We start from the raw sequence: 22,252 nt of genomic DNA on the forward strand, positions 1-22,252 counted from the left end.
CTTGATGGAGATTGGTGAGGTTTTGGAAGAACATGTGGGATTGGAAATACTGCTGTGGCCATTTTAAAAAATTGTCATTATGTTATATTAGGGACTGTAGTTCTTATCCCATATACTCTTTTAAACTTTCCTAGATTAGCATAGGCCCTGCCAACCTTTCCACATTCTGAACTCTTGTAAACTGTGCTCTTGTTCACAACCAGTATATTTTTTTGAATTGTTAACTTTCCTAGTGCATCTCTTTGATCTCCCCAAATATATTGCAAATTGCTCAGTGCAAGGATGTTACTTTCCAGTGTTTATATTTCCCACAGGACCTAGCATAGGGCTTTGGACACAGTTGATGTTCAATAAACCTCTAGGGTAAAGTGAAATAGGCTTTGAATAAAATAAGCTTTGGCTTTTATGCATCGTAGATGTCTGTGGTGGATGATCTTTGTGAAGGATGCAGCTATGGGGTGGGCAATGTTGGCTGTGATCCTAAGAAATAAGTGAGCAAGAATCACATTTTAGACAGAAATAAATGTGTTTGGATTGAATGAAACATGAAAGCTTAAATGTCAACAAGGCATGATGGAAGTCAGTGGAAAGTGCTTTTTTTCATCTTAAGTATTTAATTTTAATTTAAAATGTAGTTAAAAATTCATTTAATTATTCCAAATAATAATCATTGAAAGTATTAAATTGAATTCTACTGGCATTTAACTCAGAGTCAATAAGACTAATGGACCAGTAAGGGTAAATATTGTAACATTTCACATTAAAAAAAAAATGTGTAGCTATGCTAATAAAAGCATTTATACTCTAATTTACTTTTATTTCCTTTTAAATTAAAAACAATACATGCTTATTTTAACAAGTCAAGGTATATAGAGAAAAAACAAGTCTTCCCTCAGCCGTTCCCATACTGAAGATACAAAGTTTGGTTTGGTGCATGTTTTTACAGCTTTCTCCATGTTCATTTTGTATACTTTTCATTGTTTATATATTATTCCTTATATTTATTGTTCATGCCATAATTTATTATTCTTCAATATGCAAAGCTCATGGTTATGTCAATGGTAATTTCTCTAGGTGAATGATTATGGGATTTGATCATCAGTTATTGCTCTAGGAGGCTAAATTATAGACTTCGTAGCAAACTGGTAAATTTGATATTTTAATTCAAAGTTGGCTTTTTTTTTTTTTTTTTTTTTGCGGTATGTGGGCCTCGCACTGTTGTGGCCTCTCCCGTTGCGGAGCACAGGCTCCGGACGCGCAGGCTCAGCAGCCACGGCTCACGGGCCCAGCTGCTCCGCGGCACGTGGGATCCTCCCGGACCGGGGCACGAACCCGCGCCCCCTGCATCGGCAGGCGGGCCCTCAACCACTGCGCCACCAGGGAAGCCCAAGTTGGCTTTTTTTTAATAGATTCATAGAAAATATACAAAATAAAGTCTTTGTAGGGTAAGTTTCCTGCTGTGTGCTCCATTGTATTTATTTGTTCACGTTATAAGAACAAATAGTAACTCAAGGATAGAACTACATAAAGCATTATGACTGTTACTAACTAAAACCAATAATATACTAAGGTCTCAACCTTGTTAAATTCTTCTAATGGACATGTGTAATTTACACTTTACTAAATATTGTAAAATTTCATATGTTAAAAATTATTTGGATGTACAACTTTCATGAGGAAGGTAAATGCACAGCCTATGGCCTTTCAAACTCTTCCCACTATCAGGGGTATTGGAGTCTTGACCATAAAATGAAAGGAAGAGAATAAGGACCAGTCAAGTGAAAACACCAGAGTTCAGAATTCCTGACTGTCTGTAATCAGTCACTTAACCAGATCCTATTATGTGAGGATGTTACACCCAGATCTCGTTATTATGTATTTATGACATTGAGAACTACTTATCTGGCATGGTTTTGCTATTTCAAACATGAATTGATAGAATATAATTGCCTGTATTATTATAACCTCCTGAAAAACTAAAAACATGCTTGATAGAATATTCCAAGTCCCATATCTCTATATAACTATTATGTATTTAAGATGGCAGATCACACTGAAGTGATGAAGGGCATTCGTCAATATCCAGGAATTCGATATCCTGTCCTTACTCCTAATCTTCAGGGTTTCCACCGTGCTGTAAGTGTGCTACTAATTTTTCTAAAACTGATATGCTTCTTGTTGTAAAGATCTTTTCAAAGTTAAATTGGTGTGATATGTGACTCCCTTGTTATCCTGCATAAATACTATCACTAATACCCGTAATGTAGGTACATGGAGATCAGTGAACTTGTGGCATTGTTGGGACTAAAATGCTCCACATAATGGCTCTTCCAGTCTAACCATTCAATAATTAAAATACAGAAATACAATTACCCATTTTGATGAAATTCTTTTGAAAGTATATTTTGTGCTCCCCACTTAAACAAGGAATACAAAATATAACAAAGATTTCCCAATACAATATTATAATTATTAATATTATTGTAGTGGGTAATTATATTTGTCACTTTTTCTGAGGTTGCTGTTGTTCCCGCCCTCTACATGGAGCTAATCACTGTCTTTGGAATTGCCTCTACCAACTTTCCTTATTTGTCTTCCGGTTTGTTTCTTCCAATCCTATGTGCCTTGGGAATTTATATGCCAAGAAGCTTTCATAATTACACATACTAGAAGAATCAGTGTAGTTTTAAGTAAAGGCTTGAGGTGTTATGTTTACATGGTTTTATTGTAAAAGTTGAGCAGCAGTTATTTTTGGTGTTAATGGATATTTTTCATTTTTGTATTTGTGACTAGGTTGCATGAAGTTGAAATTGTGGGTGCTAGTTGGTGTATCACCTGTTAGTGTATCTTGTGAAACCACTTTTATTTGAATTAATACAAATCTTATCACATTGTAAAGAAAGAGACATTTTAAGAAATTATAAATATTGCTGTCATCCAGTCCTAAAGAAGTAGGGAATGTAACCACCTTGAGAAAGATATGAGAGTACACCCTCAGGTTAGCTTAGAAAGTAATAGGAGAAACCTTGGCTTGGGAGTCAGGCAAGCCTGTGTTTGAAACATGGCCCCAGAACTTTTATTAGCCTTGGGACCTCCTATTAGTGTTTTAGCCTCTTTGAGCCGCAGTTTTCTCATCTGTAAAATCGTCATAATAATACTTCATTTACAAAATTGTTGGTGGATTAGAAATAGGGCATGCAAAATACAACACCAGCACAGAGTAGGTGTTCAATAAATAGTACTTTAATTTAGTTAAATTAAAAAAAATTAAAAAGTGAAGTATAGTTGATTTACAATGTTGTGTTAATTTCTGCTGTACAGCCAAGTGATTCAGTTATATATATATATATATATATATATATATATATAGATATAGATATACGTTGTTTTTTAATATCCTTTTCCATTATGGTTCATCATAAGATACTGAATATAGCTCCCTGTGCTATACAGTAGGAACTTGTTTATCCACAGAATTTTAATTTTAAACGTTAAAAATTTATTTTGGATGGAAGAGTGGAAACCAGTACTTTTTTAAAAGGAGGAGAGATGACAGGATTTTTTTTTCTTAATGTATTAATAGGGTATCAGAGAGAAAGGGGAATCTAGGCACAGTGCTAGAGATATATTAATAGAAAGTCTTAAAAATCCAGCTGGAAAGCTAGGAGGCTTGACATTGAAAACAAGCACTGGGAAGCCTGGAGGGAGGAAAGAAGATGGCCAAAGGGGCAAAAGGGAGAACTGATTAGGTCGACATTTTGGATTTGAAGACTGGCAAGAGGATTAAGGTCTTAAGACACACAAGACACAAGAGGGAAGGGATATGGGAACAGATGTATAACTGATTCACTTTGTTATAAAGCAGAAACTAACACACCATTGTGCAGCAATTATACTCCAATAAAGCTGTAAAAAAAAAAAAAAAAGACACGCAAGAGTTTGGTTGTCACAGTCAAGGTATGAAACAGTGGAAGTGAGGTTAAGGGTAGGGAGAAAATTTGGAGCAAAATCTAAATGATGACTTGGAAAAAATATTTTTCTGTTGGATGGTAAGAAGAGAAGAAAAACATAAAGCATTTACTAGCCTCACTTTTAATAATTAGGTAAAAATAAAGTTTTCCATAGATATCAAGTGGTTTCATTGGGGTGCTAGTATTTTCCATAATTACGGTTAAAATATTGCTGAGGATAACTTTTAGGAAAGGCAAAATTAAATTGGAACATCATCATTGTATATTCTGTGATTTATGAGTGTTGTAGTTTGTGGAATTATTGTGCTATCATAAAATAATTTTACATTTCAGAAGGGTGTATGCAACAAGTTGAGAAAAATCTAATTTTAAATTTTAAGGAGAATGTTAAAGAATTTAGGTATTCCTTTATAGAATAGTTAACATTGCTTCTGCTGCTCTTGTTTATGTTTTTGGAATTACTAGCTTTGGCCTTTGATTTGTATTTTTCAGGTTGCTGCAGGAGCCACCGAGATCTCCGTTTTTGGTGCTGCCTCTGAACCCTTTAGTAAGAAGAATATTAACTGTGCTATTGAAGAAAGTATGGAGAAGTTTGAGGAGGTCGTTAAGTCTGCAAGACACATGAATATTCCAACACGAGGGTACTTATGAAATCCCACAAATTCTATTTAGTTCATTAACATCAACTGTTAAAACTCTTTATGAACTATCTAGACATTGTTTTATGACATATAATAATATACATAGGGCATATTATTTATACCCTGATCTTATGTGATCAGGGCCATGATTATATACTTATTACTATAACTACCTCATTAATATCAGCTGATAATTATGAGGGCATATCTAGCCCTTATGTTGTCATGCATTTGAGGTCAGAGGGACCAAGATTGCAACTGACATTGTTACTCATTTTATTAATTCCAAATTATCCAAATGCAGTCATTTTTGGATCTCAGCCTAGTGTAAATGGATAGATTGTTATGAACTCATAGTAGCATTTGGAAAGGAATCATCTACTGTGGTTTCCAAATTTTTAAATGTTTTTAAGAACCATGCTTTTTCTTCAAAGGATATAGTGTACAGAAATTCAATAGATTATGTAAAACGTAAAATTGAGAACTGCACTGGGGCGTTGGACCCATCATTCTACCCATTCAGCCTCCCCTTAACAGCTGACTTCCAGGTTTTCTCTGTGTGACCCCCAAAGGAAAATTATTTGGGGAAGGAGAAGAGAGAGGAAACTGGTTTGGTTCTTGCCTGCTTCCAGGCCAGCAAGGGAGCATCTAGTGCAAACAGGCTCTATACTCAGGGCCATGTCTGTGAAATGTATAATAAATTCTCTGTTACTTAAGAAAGAAGTTGTTTCTCAGACATTAGCTAATTTTCTATTTTTATAATTATGGAGATATGATAAACATGCCATATCATCTTCATAAATTAAAATGCATAGTGTTTGTAACAGAAGGCTGAGTGCTGTCACTGGGCTTAGATGCCTGTTGTATTTCCTATGGTTGAAGTAAGCAAAGTTCATAGTGGCAAGAAAGATTCAGTCATTAATGAGAAAGACAAGTGGATCCAATTTGGAGTGACTGGATTAGAAAAGGATTGGAATTCAACCAAGGTCATTTGGAGAGCAAGTAGAATCAGATTACACCATAGTTAGCTATCTTGTTGGTTTGCTTCCTTTTTTTTTTTAACTTCTTTTTCCTTTCTCCTTAGTAAATTTCCAACATGACTTTTTAAATATATAAAGATATTTTTGTAACTGACATGCATACATAACATGCAGAGGGCGTGCAAGAAAGTTTAAAAGCCAAGATAATGTATTTCCATAGACAGAAAATAAAGGATGTCTCTTCTTAAGGCAAAAGTTATATAACCACCATCAAAAAGGAGAGATGTCCTTTAAGTTTCTAAATTCAAACATACATAAGTTGATTTGTCTCTCTTCCCTTTAAAAGAAAGGGAAAAATGAAGAAGCTGTTCTTCTATTTCAATTTATGTTTAAATGTGGAGTAAAGTAATTCACATTGGAAAGTTGAAAAAAACACAAAACTCTAAGAAGTCAGGTACATGTAAGCTTATGCTTCAAATGGAAAGTGTTTTTTTTTTAAATGTTGAAAGATGGAAGTGAAAAAATTATATAATAACAAATTTTATCATTTTAGTTTTTATAAAATAGAATAGGTAACTTAATAAGGCTAATAGAAACCCTAACTCCCCTTTAATACTGATTGCTGAACATTTAATATTGTCGTATCAATAAAGAAACTTCTAACCACGCTACAACTAAGAAGTTTTTCAGGCTTTGATAAGAAGAGTACAGAAGTGCAGATGGACGAGAGCTCACCCACAGCCAAATGAAATCAGTGAAAGTACATCAGACACTTATTGTAGTTATACTGTAGACAGATGTATGTTTTCCAGCACAGACTTCCTTCCTTTGGAGCACAAGCCCTCAATTTTCTGAAACACTAGTCATTTTTAGAACTATGCCTTCAGATGGATGGATATGAGTTCACTATTTGTGCAGTTGAAAATTATCTTCTCTCCCAAACTTTTACAGAGTTTAAATTAGATTTTATTTTCACTGGCAATCTAGATGGTAGGTATTCATTATTAAAAGTCATAGGCCATTGGTACTCATTTAAGGGAAAGAGCCATGCTCAACTAGTTGAACCTGAAGTAGATGCTCCAGCCAGTGTTACTATGGCAACAGCTGCATCAACATGGATCATCACCCATAAAATGTATATCACCAGCTGCTGTCAGATTTAAAGGCCATGAGGCAGGACACATTTTATAAAGGCTCACTAAAGCCATTTAAGCTTCTATAAAAACAGTAAAGTTTCATATGTTCTAAATAGCAGCTTTTATTAAAATTATGAAGGCTATTGTTTGTTTCCTCCCCTCCCGGAAACACACACATACATATGCCTATGTACACGTTTTTATACATGCTCTGAACTTTATGTAACATATGGGACGCATTGGGGAAAGACATGGTGCCAGATCGTTGACATAAAATGCAGAGTCAGCTAACTACTGCTGCACATACATTGTATGTTAGTGAGCAATGAAATGTCTACATTTTGGACTTCATTCTTTAATGTGTATTTCACATATGTTTAAAAAATATAGGTTATTTTTCTCTTATCTGTTTAATTTTTAAAGCATTAAAAAGACAGAGAAAAATAGAAGCCTGTTATAAATTTAATCACTTTCTTTCTTTTTATCAATGGCATTTATTGAAAGAATTATCTCTTGGTTTGTCAAAATCTGTTTAAAATTGAAATCCCTCTGATATGAAGTAGTGTTCTCATCTATCATATAAGGCATTCAGGTTTTTTTTTTAATTTAATTTTATTTATTTTTTTATACAGCAAGTCCTTATTAGTCATCAATTTTATACACATCAGTGTATACATGTCAATCTCAATTCCCCAATTCAGGCATTCAGGTTTTATTCCTTTTTGTTTGAAGTGAGTATCAGCTTCTCTTTAATGATGTCACAAGAATCACATGCTCACTCTTCTTGTGAAAATATTAATTTAGAAAGGAAACTATCTCTAAGGTGCCTTATTCATTTCATTATTAGATGCTTATAAACATGTTATAAATTCACAAAGTCAGCAGGTGTGCATATAAAAACAATGTGCTTTTACATGATTACATCTTAGGCCTCTTCTATAAAGTGGCCTAGAATGATCTGATCCATGATTAACTTCCTGAAAGTCTGAGCCTACTGAAAGTTGAAGGAAGTCAACTGATAACATTTCTAGGAGCCAAACAAAATTATTCACCCACTGTTAAAAAAAATACAAATTGCAAAAATATTTCACTGTGAACTGTCAATGCTGAATTTATTCTCAAATTCCCAGAAAAAGTAGACATACAAAATAATGAGAAGGAAGAATAAAAAGCAAATTACTGATTAAACTAATATAGATAGCCATAGAAAACTTTTAGGTATGGAAAAACAAAGACAGTTTTAAGATGCGATAATGTTTTGTAATATGATTAATATTGCAATGTGATTAATATTGATAGGTATTTTGGAGGAGACAAGGAATCAGGTTTTCATAGAACCATAATGAGTCTAAGGTGCATATTTTATATAGCTCTTCACCTACTGTCACCTTCATCACCTACTTTCTTCTTATACAAAACAAATGAAAACCCAATCAGCTTTTAAATGCTTCTGAATATAATTTTATCATTTATATCAGTGACCAATTTCTTTGAGGAAAGACCCTCAATGTTAGGAAATTCTTCCTGTGTTTAGTTATTTTTGACTGGTTGCCTAACTCTATATAATTTCTAGCCTTGAAAATGGCAGCCATTTCTAACAGCTGTGAAGTCAGGGCTCAGTGTTCTTTCTCAAAATGGTCAGCTTTCACTGGATTTCCCTTGGAGAGAGAATTTGTAACTCAACACGTTTCTTCAAGAATTTGCAGCCTACTTGTTTGTTAGCCAAACCATCTAGGTCATGTGAACATGTATTTTCTATCTTTCCCCAGCCTCATGCAAAATGTCATTATGGATCCTGATCCTGAAATAGCAGCCTTATTGAGTAAGATAATGAGCCTCCTTGTTTAGGGCTTAGTGTTTTATATACACAGTGACTGGCAGGCAGTGTTTCTCATTGATGAAGCAAATGTGTTCCATCAGGTAATCTATCCCAGTGGAATTCACTTGCATATATGGCACCATCTTCCTATAAGTGGACAGCTTATTGGTCAAAGTTTCTTTCCAATTTCTACTGTTAAACTGAGACCTTTGCATTGGCGTGGAAGAGCAATTCAAATCATCATCTACCAAAATATGGCACATGAAACTCTAACAGTGAGACATCTGTTAAAGCTATTTTCTTTTGTACATATGTTTTGTTTGAGTTCTACTTAGTTTAGCCTAACATATTATTCTGTCACGGCTGTCTGCCAGATAACACATACCCAGCTACAGTTAATATGTGTAAGTTGTGTTTGTGAAGTTACATCTAAATAGCCTTCATGTACAGCTTTTGAGCAAGAATGTGTTTTGTTATTTCTTGTGAAATTTGCATTTTAGAGCAAAAGGAGAATTTTAGCAGAATTGCTTTTTGAGACCAAGGGAAGGTCATTATTTCTTATATCATCCACAGAGATAAGTGCATGATGGGCTCTCAACTTTATTTATAAGTGGCTTGTTAATAATGGAATACCATTTTATATTGTTTATAGGTTGATATATTCTTCATGGGTACATCAAACTTGTTTCTATATTTAAATGTCTTAATTACCTTTAATTGACATTACATGTCATCTCATCTCATCACTCTTGGCATTGTTTTTCTCTTCTGAGGATAGGAGTGGTTGACTCTTTACACTCCAAGTGTTTGTGATATTTATTCAAGGCTTTTACTCAGCTCTTTTTGTTCCTTTATGCCAGGATGATTTGAGGAACATGGGCTAATTGTGGGAAGGTAGACCTGTGTAAGGCCTAACTGTAGGTTATTTTTCATGATTCAGTTCTGCTAGGTAAAGTTGTTAAAAACTTGAATGCTTCTGTTTTATCTTTTATCATGATTTTGCAGAATATTGATAAATGGCCTCAGCAAGCACAAATAAAAATAAAACAACTCACATTTCTATCCAGAGTTTATTGTAATTTTAGTACAATTGGCTTTAATATAGTTGGTGATTCCTGTATTACCCTGTCATCCTATGTAATGTTGAAAACATGGTTCCAAGTCTGAACTCCCAAATATGTGCTGTCATCTCTGACTACAGAATTACTTGATTGTAAAGATTAGGAATTTCATAGGAAATTATTCAGAAGGTTAAACTGACATCTTTACTAACATATTTTTGCATTAAGTCATTCAAGAAATATTGTTTTATATAGTGTGCTCTCTTGTGATGCTATGTGTAATAATGAAAATAAAAAAGAAGCCTAACTTCGAAGAGTTCCCAGCAGACTGGGGATGTAATATGTACAGAGATAATTATTATATGGTCAAAAAAGCCAAGTACTTTAAGAGACATGCAGATAAATCCTATGAAAGTTCAAATTAAGACTGCATTAAATTTCTCTGGAGTTATTTGTAGAAGCCTTCATGGAGGTGTCAATAATGTGAAACCATTAAAAATGGGTAAAAATATGGAAACATAATCAGAAATGATGGCCTCCTCAGGCAGGGTAGGAAATCTACAAAGAGCAAAGGCATAGTGAAGAGAAATCTCCAGAAATGTTTGGATAAGAGGAAGAAGTTTATATTTACTGTATAAGAGCTTTTGAGGCCGTGAAATGCAAAAGAGGTAGAAAGATGAGGCCTCACAAATTGCTGAATTTGAATATCAAGTTTATTCAGTAGACAATGGCAAGCCATTAAGGATTTTCAGAGTGTAAAAATATGCTCTAGGAATATTATTTTGGCAACAGATATTGGAGTGCAAATGAGGGAGTGGTGTGAGACTAGAGGCAAGGAGGGCACTTAGGTGACATCTGTGACCATCCTGGGGAGGGGCTTGGGTACTGTTCTGTCCATGTGGGCTGACGCTGGCAGAACTCATATGCTCTAGAGCCTGGAGGGAAGAACCAGCCAATGCTGGTTAATGAACGTGTTCTCAAAGCTGACCTTCAAGTGATTTAGTGGCTGAAAATGACTGTATCTTTTTTTTTTTTTAATGGCAAATGTGGGGTAAACAGGAATGAGCATCATTTTGGATATATTGAGCTTCATATGCCATGTGAATGTGTCAAGCAATCAATTTGTAATGTTCATAAGAATATTGGGAATTTGTTCCTGGAATTATCTGTGTAATAGTGAGAGAGAGAGAGACTATAGGGGACTGAGCTGATACAGAGACTCCCTTTTCTGTTCCCATTACAGACAAATAAATATAACAACTTGTAAAACATATAGCCAAGCTCAGAAAAGAAAAGAAAGTCCTCAGATTTCATCAAAGAAAGTGTGGTAAGGATGCAGGCTGATGCCACTAACACATGGGGTTATCTATTCCAGATATAATCCCTGGTGGCTTGGAAATGGGATTTTAAAATCTATATGGGAAAAGATGGATGTTCTGCTAAGACTGGATTTGGAACTGAGTGTTCTTGGAGCCTGGAAGCACTTCCTTGCCAGTGCAAAGTCACTAAAATATGTGCCAGTGTTATGGGTTGTGGATTTATGACATATGAGTATTGTGGAAACCCAAACTGAGAAGTGAAGGTAGGCATTTGCCTGGGAACTGGTAGAGTCTGCAAGGCAAGAGAAAAAGGAAATTAGATATCCTTTATAGGAACATTAAAATAACTCAGGACTGTCACTTCAGGAACTTCTACAGAAACTGAAATCACCATGAAAAGGCACTAATGGTAAAAATTACAGGCCACATAAGGAAACAAAATATCCTAAGAAAAATAAGCAGAAGAAAAAGAAAAACAGGAGAATTTTCACTGAAAGAAAGACATAGAATAATTTGAAAAGGATATTGTAAATTAATGCTTGACCTATTTATAAAGGCAAAGGAAGAACATAATAAAAGAACAGGTCTTTATGGAAAAAAGAATGAAGATTTAAGGAAAAGAAATGGAAATGAAAAATACATGTGCTAAATATAAACAATAATTGCATTGAACAGCAGATTACAGTTGAAGAGAGGATTAATGGTCTGGAAGTAGAATTTGAGGAAACTGCAGTCATGAAACACAGAAAGATAATAGAAATTTTGAAAGTGAAATTAAGAGAGAATGCCTAATAGAATTCCCAGAAGGAGAAAACAGGGAAAATAGATATTTTGATGAACTAGTACTTTGATGATTTTCTAGAATAGAACAAAAGCATTAATGTTAATATTGAAGAAGTATAACAAGTCCTGGCATACTCATTATAAAATGTAGAGTATTAGGTATAAACAGATAATCCTAAAACAGTAGAGAAAAAATTACTATAAAAATAAAGGAATTATCATTAGACAGAAAAATTCTCATCAGCAAAAATTGAGATGAGAAATAGTGAAATAATATGTTCAAAATGGCAAAAAAAACCACCCTGTCAACCTAGAGTTCCATACCTAACCAAACTATTATACATTGATAAAAGTGAAATAAAGCCATTTGTTGACAAAGTAGTCTGCAAAAGTCTACCCTTGCTGAAAAAATTACTAAAGGCTGTAGTCCAATAAAATGGACATTGAACAAGAAGGAAGGAATGAAAAGAAAAAAGAAATGGAGAGGTTGCAGGTCAGGGCTTCAGCCGAGTAGAAACTATTTGGAATAGGTCTATAAGAAATCAACCACCAGCCAATTAAAGATGGGTAAATTTAGTGAATACTGTGGGTCCAATCAAAGATAGATGCTGTGGGGTAGCAGTGAGGAAATCCCTGAGATTAGATACTCTCACTGCTGTGTAACATCACTTTTACATAAGGGTGTCAATCCAACAATCCAGGTGAGGACGTATTGCTAACAGTTGAGTGGTTTTCAATTTTGGCAGCTTAATGGAACTTTGAAAATTATTTAAAAATAATTAATGGTTAGATTCTATTCCCTGAGTTTCTGATTTAATTGATTTGGAGTGTGTCCTACCCACCAGTGTCTGTTTTGTTTTTTAAGCTCCCTAGGTGATTCTGTACACCCAAGATTGAGAAGCATTGTAATAGATTGTCAGAGAAGATCAGAGGTCTAGAAACTGACTTCTGCCACCAGTCAAAGCAGACGTGGTAGCCTATTTTCATCATGAGGGAGGCCATTTCACACTCACAAAAATTCCTCACTTTTTACAAGTGGTTGGCAAGCTTTCTGTGTAAAGAGCCAGATAGTAATATTTTAGGTTTTGTGAGTCAGATGGTCTTTGATGCAACTACTATTCTGCTGCTATAATGCAAAATATCCATGGAATATAGGTAAACAGATGGGCATGGCTTTGTTCCAATAAAATTTTTATTTGCAAAAGAGCCATGAGCAGGATTTGGTCTCTGGGACTTAGCTTGCTTTCGAGTGTTAAAGTACAGTTAATGAACACAGTTAAGAACCATTGCACTCACTTTGCAGAAAGTAGCCACACATGTGAATAGGTTAAAGAAGGGTGGAGAAGAACATATGAAGATAACATGCAATGGAGAATGAAAACCATGCCAACCATAGACCAGGGAAGGACTCAGAGGGAAAACTCTAATGAATTAAAATGCAAATGGAGAGAGTTAGGGTCATGGCATAAAGGGGTAGCTATAGCCAGGTTGTTACTTTTCAGTTAAGAGAATGCTAGAGAGGTTTGTTTGTTTTGTATTGTCTTATATTTGTTGGGGTTTTTTTGCTCGGTTTTTTTTTTTTTTTTTTTTTTTTGCATTTAGAGGGATTTCATGTAAATGAATAGCTTGGACTTTCTTTTTAATCACATCTAGATAATTGGGGTTCAGAATAAATGTACTTCTCTTTTCAACACATTATCATCATTGTACATGAATTGATAAATAGCTAGTGGGAAGCAGCCGCATAGCACAGGGAGATCAGCTCGGTGCTTTGTGACCAATTAGAGGGGTGGGATAGGGAGGGTGGGAGGGAGGGAGATGCAAAAGGGAAGAGATATGGAAACATATGTATATGTATAACTGATTTACTTTGTTATAAAGCAGAAACTAACACACCATTGTAAAGCAATTATACTCCAATAAAGATGTTAAAAAAGAAAATCCTTTTTCATCCCTTGCCACCTTCTCCAGTACTATGTTCACATAAGAACAGTTTCTTTTCTGCATATCTTGAGTAAATTTATACAAATTATTTGAATATTAAGCTTAAATTATAGTTATTGAAAGAGCAGAGAGATGAGTTTCCTGTCCAGCATAGGCTTTCAAATTTTACTTGACTTCATCTTCTTTTTCTCCTTCTTTGTCCTCATAACTGCTTGCCTGGCTTATGGAACTGCTTAGTTATTTTAATTCCAAAACCCAATTTTTATTCACATTTTAATACTTTCAAAATTTGGTTATATCTTTAGGATCAATGAATATGTATTGAATTATTGAATCTATATTTCATGTTTTTACCCCAAAACCTGTTGTGAAATTAGTGTATCTTCCAATTGACCGCATTTTTTTAAATTGAGGTATAGTTGATTTATAATGTTGTGTTAATTTCTGCTGTACAGCCAAGTGATTCAGTTACACATATATATACATTCAATCAAGGAAACATGGGATCATCTTTGCTCATGTTTTTGCCTCCATCTTTCCTTTGGCACCCACTTCCAGAATTTATGAAGAGTTGCATTTCTGGAAAACAAACCTGATCTTGTCATACGAATGTCTCCAAATAATTTTCAGGGATCTCAAAGTTACAGCTCCATGGCACAGTATTCAAGGGCTTGCTCTCTAAAGGCTTTCATATTCTGGCCCAAAGAACTGGGTTTCCAGCCTTCTTCCCCACAACCCCTCTCTCCCTCATGTGAATTGCTTCATTCCTGATGATCAGACACATGGTGCATTATTTTAATACAAGTGTTGTAAAATCTCTGAGAAAACTTTAATAAAATGGGATTGGTGTTGAGCTGAAAATAGCTAAAAGAGGCTTTTTCTAAAGTTTCATACTTTAAGATGGAAATGTATCATCATCCTTGCAAGAAAAGCTTGACTTTTTATATTAAATTGTTGAAGAAGCTTATGGAATATCTTTATTTGGAGCCTTTTAAACATAGACTAGACACTCTTCTGTTGGGGATGATTTTTAGGTACACCCATGAGAGATAAACAAGGTGAACTTTGAGGTTGTGTTCAGTTCTGGGAGTTTGGGGGTGATTAATGACTGTATCTACGTGAGGCCAAAACATCCAGATGGAAATGAAGAGAGAAATTCAGTTTGTCATCTACATGCTTTCTATATGATTCCAGAGACCTGGATATTTAACAGTTGAATGTATATACTTATTGATATAAAACAATATATTTCACTGGTATTTTCTGCTTTGAATGTTCATGTATTGCTATAGTTTAAGCAACCTCACAAGATAAACACTTGTCTTATTCCCATCTGCCATCAAATAACATATATCAAATTGTAATTATTAGAAAAATTAAAATGTGAGTTAAATTGAAAGTGTTCCCAATTGTTTTTGTTTGGTCTGAGAATAATAATGAAGGAATAGAGTAAAATAAATTTTCTTGATGACTCTTTGGCTAGTTCTTCATTTTTATAAAATGGAAATTAGGAAATGGCTTATCCACCAGATGCATATTTATATGGTTCTGTATTTTAAATTTAGGTATGTATCCTGTGCCCTGGGCTGTCCATATGAAGGAAACATCACACCGCAGAAAGTAACAGAAGTAAGATATACACCTGGTTTTCTGGTTCATGGTAAAATGATGTGTATTATTTTTAAAAGTGCGCTCTTTTTCCTAATGTTTATTGCATTTGCACAACTAGACCAAGGAGAGCCATGGACTGGGAGGCATTTATTTGATCACTTAGCTAATAGTTTTATTTTAACGCTAAAGACTTAGATAGTGCCTATCACTGTCCAGAGTTAACATTTGATTCTTATCATATGGGTGTCCGAAGTTTGTGGGAATAAAAACACCTGATTTGTTTTTATGTGAATAGAACATATTGAGCAACATTTCTACTTTCTATCTGAATTCTGGGGCAGTTTTTGCACATACACTCAAACTTTGCCTTGGTTGCTCAAGTAATGTCCCTTTGTTGTCTCCTGCGTATTTTGGCATTTGTATCAGAGCACATACTGCTTCCGTGTTTTTGTTCCTTTGAGATTCTATAGCTCTTTCTGCTGAGATTCAAGTTGCTATTATTCCAGAGCAATTTTACAGCAATTGATTATAATCATTAAGGACCTACTTATTGAAGTTCATTTTCTACTTCCTGTTCCTTTTTCTTAATTGATACCAATGAATACAAAATGCTTGTCTTTGAAATTATATTAGACTCAGAAACTCATTTGTATATGAAATAGCATATTCTTGTGCACTTCTGTTAAGGTTAATTTTTATAAGTTTAGGAATGTGGTGCTGAAGCAGTGAAGATGGGATTGTTAGAATATAGAACTTTAGACAGGATAAACTTTCAGTTTGGTTAAAACCATTCCTGTTTTGTGTATTCATTTGAACTGCAGATGTTTCCAGTGAGAGATATACCATCATCTATTAATTAAGCAAGACAATTGCCCACAGAGGCAGATATATCAATACTATAAAATAATGAAACTTAAATATTTAAAAAAATTATTGAAGTGTAGTTGATTTACAATGTTGCATTTAATTTCTGCTATATAGCAAAGTTACTCAGTTATACATATGTATTCTTTTTCATGTTCTTTTCCATTATGGTTTATCACAGGATATTGAATATAGTTCCCTGTGCTATACAGTAGGACCTTGTTGTTTATCCATCCTATGTATAATAGTTTGCATCTTTATGAAGCTGAAATTTTGCAGTCCTTCGCTGGCACGGGACCCTTCTAAGTCTCTGTTATTAATTTGTATTCACAACTATATATCCTTTTTTAAAAAATCAGTTTACTGTTTTTATTATTTTTTTAAATTTTTATTTATTTATTTATTTATTTTTTGCTGTGTTGGGTCTTTGTTGCTTCACACGGGCTTTCTGTAGTTGCAGCGAGCGGGGGCTATTTTTCGTTGCGGTGCATGGGCTTCTGATTGCAGTGACTTCTCTTGTTGTAGAGCATGGGCTCTAGGCGCGTGGGCTTCAGTAGCTGCAGCACGCAGCCTCAGTAGTTGTGGCTCACGGGCTCTAGAGTGCAGGCTCAGTAGTTGTGGCGCACGGGCTTAGCTGCTCCGTGACATGTGGGATCTTCCCGGACCAGGGCTCGAACCCGCGTCCCCTGAATTGGCAGGCGGATTCTTAACCACTGTGCCCCCAGGGAAGTCCCTATATATTCTTTTCTTAAAGAACATTTCCAAAATAGTATAACTTCAGACTCTACAAAACCTGAATCCAACTCTGCCTGTACACCCACCCCTTGCTTTTCTTCCTTCTGGCTTGTGCCACCTCTGGACAGACCACACACTGTCTCAGGCTCTGCATTCCTGCTCCATAATATCCAGGGTGTTGCTGAAGAGAATCCTGGAACAGGCAGATTGGAAGCATTAGGAATTCATGACCAGCAGCCTTACCTGGTCTTCTGTTCCACACTACCTTGTGTGGAACAACTCCCTGTCTCCTTTCCAAAATGACTCTTGCAGACTGTGTTCCCTCTGTTGAAGCCTCTAGTCCTTCCTGTTGCTTACTCCCCTGTACATGCAACTGCAGAGCCCTTCCCACTGATACTCGAACATGTTCAAGCCTCTTCCATGTGAAAACTTCCTTAAGTCAGCATCCCTGGCTAGTTGTCGATGATCTATCTCCATCCTTCCACATCTACGCTTCTTCAAAGGGCTGCCTGCAGCAGTGGTGCCCATCTATCCTTGTGTCACCAACTCTCCATCAGGCTCCAAAATGACATCTAGACCGTTCACTCCACTGAAATCCCTCTTTGTTAAGATCACTAGTGAGCACCTGGGTCAAGAAGTGCGAGATCCTATTCAGTCCTTGTCTTGACTTCTCAGCAGAATTGGGAGCTAGTGACCATCCCCTCCTTCCGGCCACTCTTGTAGCCCTTGGATTGCCTTGACCCCACACTTAGGATTTTCCTCCAGCCACTTCATGGAAGCCTCATTCTTCTCTATGTGGCCATTAAGAAATTCCAACATTTAATAGGCAGTTTTGAGGTGATTAATCACTCTATCTATGTGAGGCCAAAAACATACAGATGGAAATGAAGAGAGAAATTCAGTTAGTCATCTACATGCTTTCTATATGATTCCAAAGCCCTGTATATTTAACAGTTGAATGTATGTACCTTTTTAAATAAAGGAGAAGAAAGAGGAGAATCAGCATTATGCTTTTTTTATCCAAGTTTCCATCCAATAATTGTCTCCTACCTGGACTAGGTAGCTCTTCTGAGTTCCCTTCAAACTATTTTTGATGTTGTATTGATACTGCCTTTCTGAAACATAAATTCCATTACGTCACCACTACTCCACATTCGGTCAAGGCTTTCTACTGCTCTTATGATAGACTCCTCAACCAAAATCCTAAACCCGGTCAGTTTGCAAGGCTGTGTGTACTCTTTGTATGCTCTGCCGCGGACCTTCCTCCCCAGGTTTATAGAGCCCCATCCCTCCTTAGTTTTTGCTTTCTTGTCACATCTGTCCTTGGCATCTGACCTTCCTTCCTTTTTTTTTTTTCCTTTAGCCACACCCTGTGGCATGTGGGATTCTAGTTACCCAACCAAGGATTTAACCCACAAGCCCCTGCATTGGAAGTGCAGAACCTCAACCACTGGACCACCAGGGAATTCCCATGACCTTCCTTCCTACTTGGAATCCCCTTAGTATTTGATATTTCAGCTGCCTGAAATTCCACCTGAATGTTCTTCTCACACCCTTCCTCTGCAACCTCTTCGACAAGTTGATGCTGACTTGATCTCAGGCTGTCATTGAGGCCCTTCCTGCTTGACAGATCTAGGTCAATTTCCTTTGCTACATGCTCTTAGAATCCTGTTTCTTTGTTCCAAAATTATTATGTTAGCTGTGTTTACACATTCCTGAGTGGAATTGATTAGCGTCTGTCCTCACTTGACTCCAGATTCCATAATACCTTGAGCCCGGACCCTTAACATCTGCATCGCCATCATATCCCAGCATCTAGGGCAGCACCTGATGTAAAATAAGCACCAAAGACACACATAAGGCGTGAGTTAAGGGGTGACCATGTGTCTGATTTTGCACAAAGTGATTTTTATATATTCTCATTTTCACAACCAAACATGTCAACACTCACTTCATCATTATTATTGTAATTTTGAAAAATTAAGTAGTAAGGCTTAGAAAACATGCTAAATAATGGTGTTTTATTGTTTGTATTTTACAGAATAGGGACTGAGGTTTCAAAAAGTTCATCTTCTGCATGACTAGCATTTGTGGCAGCTGAGATTTCAATCCAGGCCTGTCTGATTCCAGAAGCCATCTTTGTCAACATACCATGCTGCCTTCATGAAAATTCATATTGCTCTTTGAAAGTAACATCAGTTATTTGGCTTGAAGGGAGCACAAAATTTACCGGACTCAAGAGCATCTATTTATGAGCTAGAAAATTTAAGCCAAAAATATCAAGTGTCTGTACCAATTACAAAGCTACTTCATTGACATCTCTTGACCACCTTGAGAAATACTAGTTCGAAAGTAAATTTGTGATGCTTCTCTTTGATTAAAGGGCTGAGAAAATAAGCCTCCCATAAATGAAATTGTAGTTTATAATTTCATAAATGAACATGTAGCTACTTAGATAGATACGATTCTGAGGCAAACTTGAATATTAGAGAAAGATGATTACAGGAATGTCATTCAAAGTTTTATAGAATGCTTGGGATTTAATGAGCAAACAAAAGGACTAGAAAACTAAAATATACATTTTCCGTGGATATGCAAGTTATCTTAGTTGTGATGTTTACTTCTAGATGATGTTTGCTAAGGAACAACAGGGTTTGAGTGTGTTCATTTCCATTGTTTTACTAGCTGTCACTTTTCTTGATAGGTGTCTAAGAGATTGTATGGCATGGGCTGTTACGAGATTTCCCTGGGAGACACAATTGGAGTGGGAACTCCAGGAAGCATGAAGAGGATGTTGGAAAGTGTCATGAAAGAAATCCCACCCAGGGCTCTTGCTGTTCACTGTCATGACACATACGGACAAGCCTTAGCAAATATCCTTACGGCCCTTCAGGTATTTTGTATTATTTGTGTGTATGTGTAAAAGTGTGTATACTTATTTGCCATATAAACGTATTAAGAGCTTTAGTGAGACAATATTTATAAATTGCTGTGAATATAACATTTTTTTTTTGAGATTCAAGTGTTGATACTTATTGGGCATCCACAGTGTTCCAAGCCCTTTGTTCACCTCTTCCATGTACATTATTTCATTTAACCCTCACAGCAACCTTTGCAGTATACATAGCATTAACCTGTTACAGATCAAGAAACAGGATTTGGAGGTTATGTGACCTGCCCAAGATCACACAGCTACAAAGTGCTGGAGTTGAGACCAGAGACTGAGGCTCCCGACTCCATGCCAAGCCTTCTCTCCTAGTTTCCTAACATGCTGACCCAGTAAGAAATTGTTATTGTAGAAATATACAGCAATCGAACCATTGTTTGAACGCTGTGGTTAGGTTTACAATCAAGGGAGAACATTGAATAGCTATAACTTGGTTGGTAGAAAATTAGAAGGGAGGCAGTGTGATATGACAGAAGAAAAACTAGATTAAAAATCAAGAGACATTTAAACAGTGCCTTACACATGACGTGCACTCAGGAAATATTTGTAAATTGCCCATGCTTTTCAGGGCAATGATGCCTCTTATTACTGTTCATTTGATTTGATAAAATCCCTGAATTTGTTCTTTTTAAAAGTATTAATCTTCTCAGAGCTATGTCTGCTTTTTTCAACTCCCAATTGTTCTCAGACTGAAAAGTTGATAGACTGAAAAATGATGGCATTTTTGAGGAGCGCAAAGCATGGAGATAGTAGCGTGTAGTGTTGTAATCATGTAACTTATGCTCTTTTGGATAATTTGGTGCTCTGTGATGAGGAGATATGCTGAAATATAGACTATTTTGTTTAAGATGTCTTCCTAATGTTGGCAAGCATCCTTTTGAAAGAACCCCTGGTTTTTATCAAGTATATTCTGATCAAACACAAGACAGCTAGAAAGTTGGAGAGTTAAGAATTGCTTATTACATTCTAATGACACCTCAGTTCTTTTAAATATATTTATTGAAAGGAATAGATATAAATTGCGTTTTAAGGTATTTATTTTTAAATTGATGTTATTTCTTAAACTCGGCTAAAAATAGATTCACTGGATGTTCTTCGAGTCCAAGATTTTGACAACTAAAGATAAGAGTGTCTGAAAGCTTTTTGGTGAGGCTGAAAATCAATACATAAAGCTTAATGTCATCATCCTGCAGTGCACAGTTTTTTTGGCAGAAGTTAAAAAAACCTGTGAATATCAAGCCCCACAAGGGCTTATTTGGACTTTGTAACATATGTGCACAAATCCTTATTTGTCCTCTGGAAGCAGGCAAGGAACATTGTATTGAATTAGAAGAAAAAAATGATATCCCATGGACTTTGGGGCATTTTGACAATTTTCCTTCTCTATTCTAGTTTCTAAAACAATAGAGAACTAGGCATCACTTCAGGATTCTGTGTTCAGCTGCAACTGTAACTTATTAAGTGTTCCTCACTAGCAAGTTCCTGGAGAGGTCTCTGTGTGTGTCAGTGTGTGTGTGTCTGTGTGTCTCTCTCATTTCTCATATGGATATATCCTGTAGACGGTAACACTTGAGTCATGTTTTATTCATGTAGCATATTTATTATATAATGAGTGATAGTTTAGGGTTTGGGATCGAGGGCTATAGTGCACATTCTGGGAACCCAAAGATCTGATTCTGGAAACTTTCTGCCTGTTGAAAATGCCCCACTGCAAAATATTGCTGTTACCCCATTGTGATTGTGACAGTTAAGGCTCTCTGAGGAAGTGAGATTTAAAATCAGATATGAAGAATGAGAAGAAAGGAACCTCAATAAGGGGTGTGTGTGTGTGTGTGTGTGTGTGCGTGCATTTGTGTGTGTGTATGGGCATCAATGTGCGAAAAGAATTTTCAAGCGCATGAAACACCACTCGGGCAAAAGGCCTTGGAGAGGGAGGAGCATGTCCTAGGAGCTGAAAGGCGACTATTGTATTCAGAGGGGAACCTGAGCTTTATAACATTCGCTGAATTAGATGAACTGCAGACTCTCCATTTACAAAGAGATGAGGACTGCAATTCTGGGGCATTTGCCCATCCATACTGTAACAGCAGTACGGCGTGGGGACAGGAAAGAACCCTGGGCCCAAGCAAGATGTGGAGCACAGGCCAGAACCTGTATAAGGCTGAGACCCCTCACCCCGCAAAAAAAAAACGCCACACCTTCAGTCAAAAAGGGTGAATCAGCAAAAACCACCTAACAATGGGAGAAGGCGGCAAAGATATTTATTCTAATGGCCTTGGCTATGGGTGAAGGAGAAATACACAAGCCCCCTTTATATGTCATAACTTTTTGTTGACCCTGTTGTGAGTTTAGGGTTGAAATTCACATTGCTTGCAGAATGTGAAAGACACAAGCAGGCAAATTATTTTCAAATGGGTGTGAAGTAGTAGCACCTACAGGTG

At 36.1% G+C, this 22,252-nt stretch overlaps 1 protein-coding gene across 6 annotated transcripts in view; it reads left to right on the top strand.

Annotated features, from left to right (window-relative positions):
• The window catches only part of HMGCLL1 (3-hydroxy-3-methylglutaryl-CoA lyase like 1), a gene marked incomplete at both ends in the record, with an annotated part of 136,236 nt that overhangs the window by 59,446 nt on the left and 54,538 nt on the right, over positions 1-22,252 (top strand). For 4 of the 6 annotated variants that reach the window (XM_079713016.1, XM_079713018.1, XM_079713019.1 and 1 more), the window contains 4 exons: positions 2,041-2,136; positions 4,464-4,612; positions 15,220-15,283; positions 19,569-19,757. In XM_079713016.1, coding sequence (XP_079569142.1) covers positions 2,041-2,136; positions 4,464-4,612; positions 15,220-15,283; positions 19,569-19,757 — 498 coding nt within the window. The remainder of the gene's footprint in view (positions 1-2,040; positions 2,137-4,463; positions 4,613-15,219; positions 15,284-19,568; positions 19,758-22,252) is intronic. The other 2 variants (XM_079713017.1, XM_079713020.1) reach the window with 2 other exon arrangements.

This window comes from Hyperoodon ampullatus (genome assembly GCF_949752795.1).
Source record: "Hyperoodon ampullatus genome assembly, chromosome: 10".
NCBI classification, from domain to species: Eukaryota; Metazoa; Chordata; class Mammalia; order Artiodactyla; family Ziphiidae; genus Hyperoodon; species Hyperoodon ampullatus.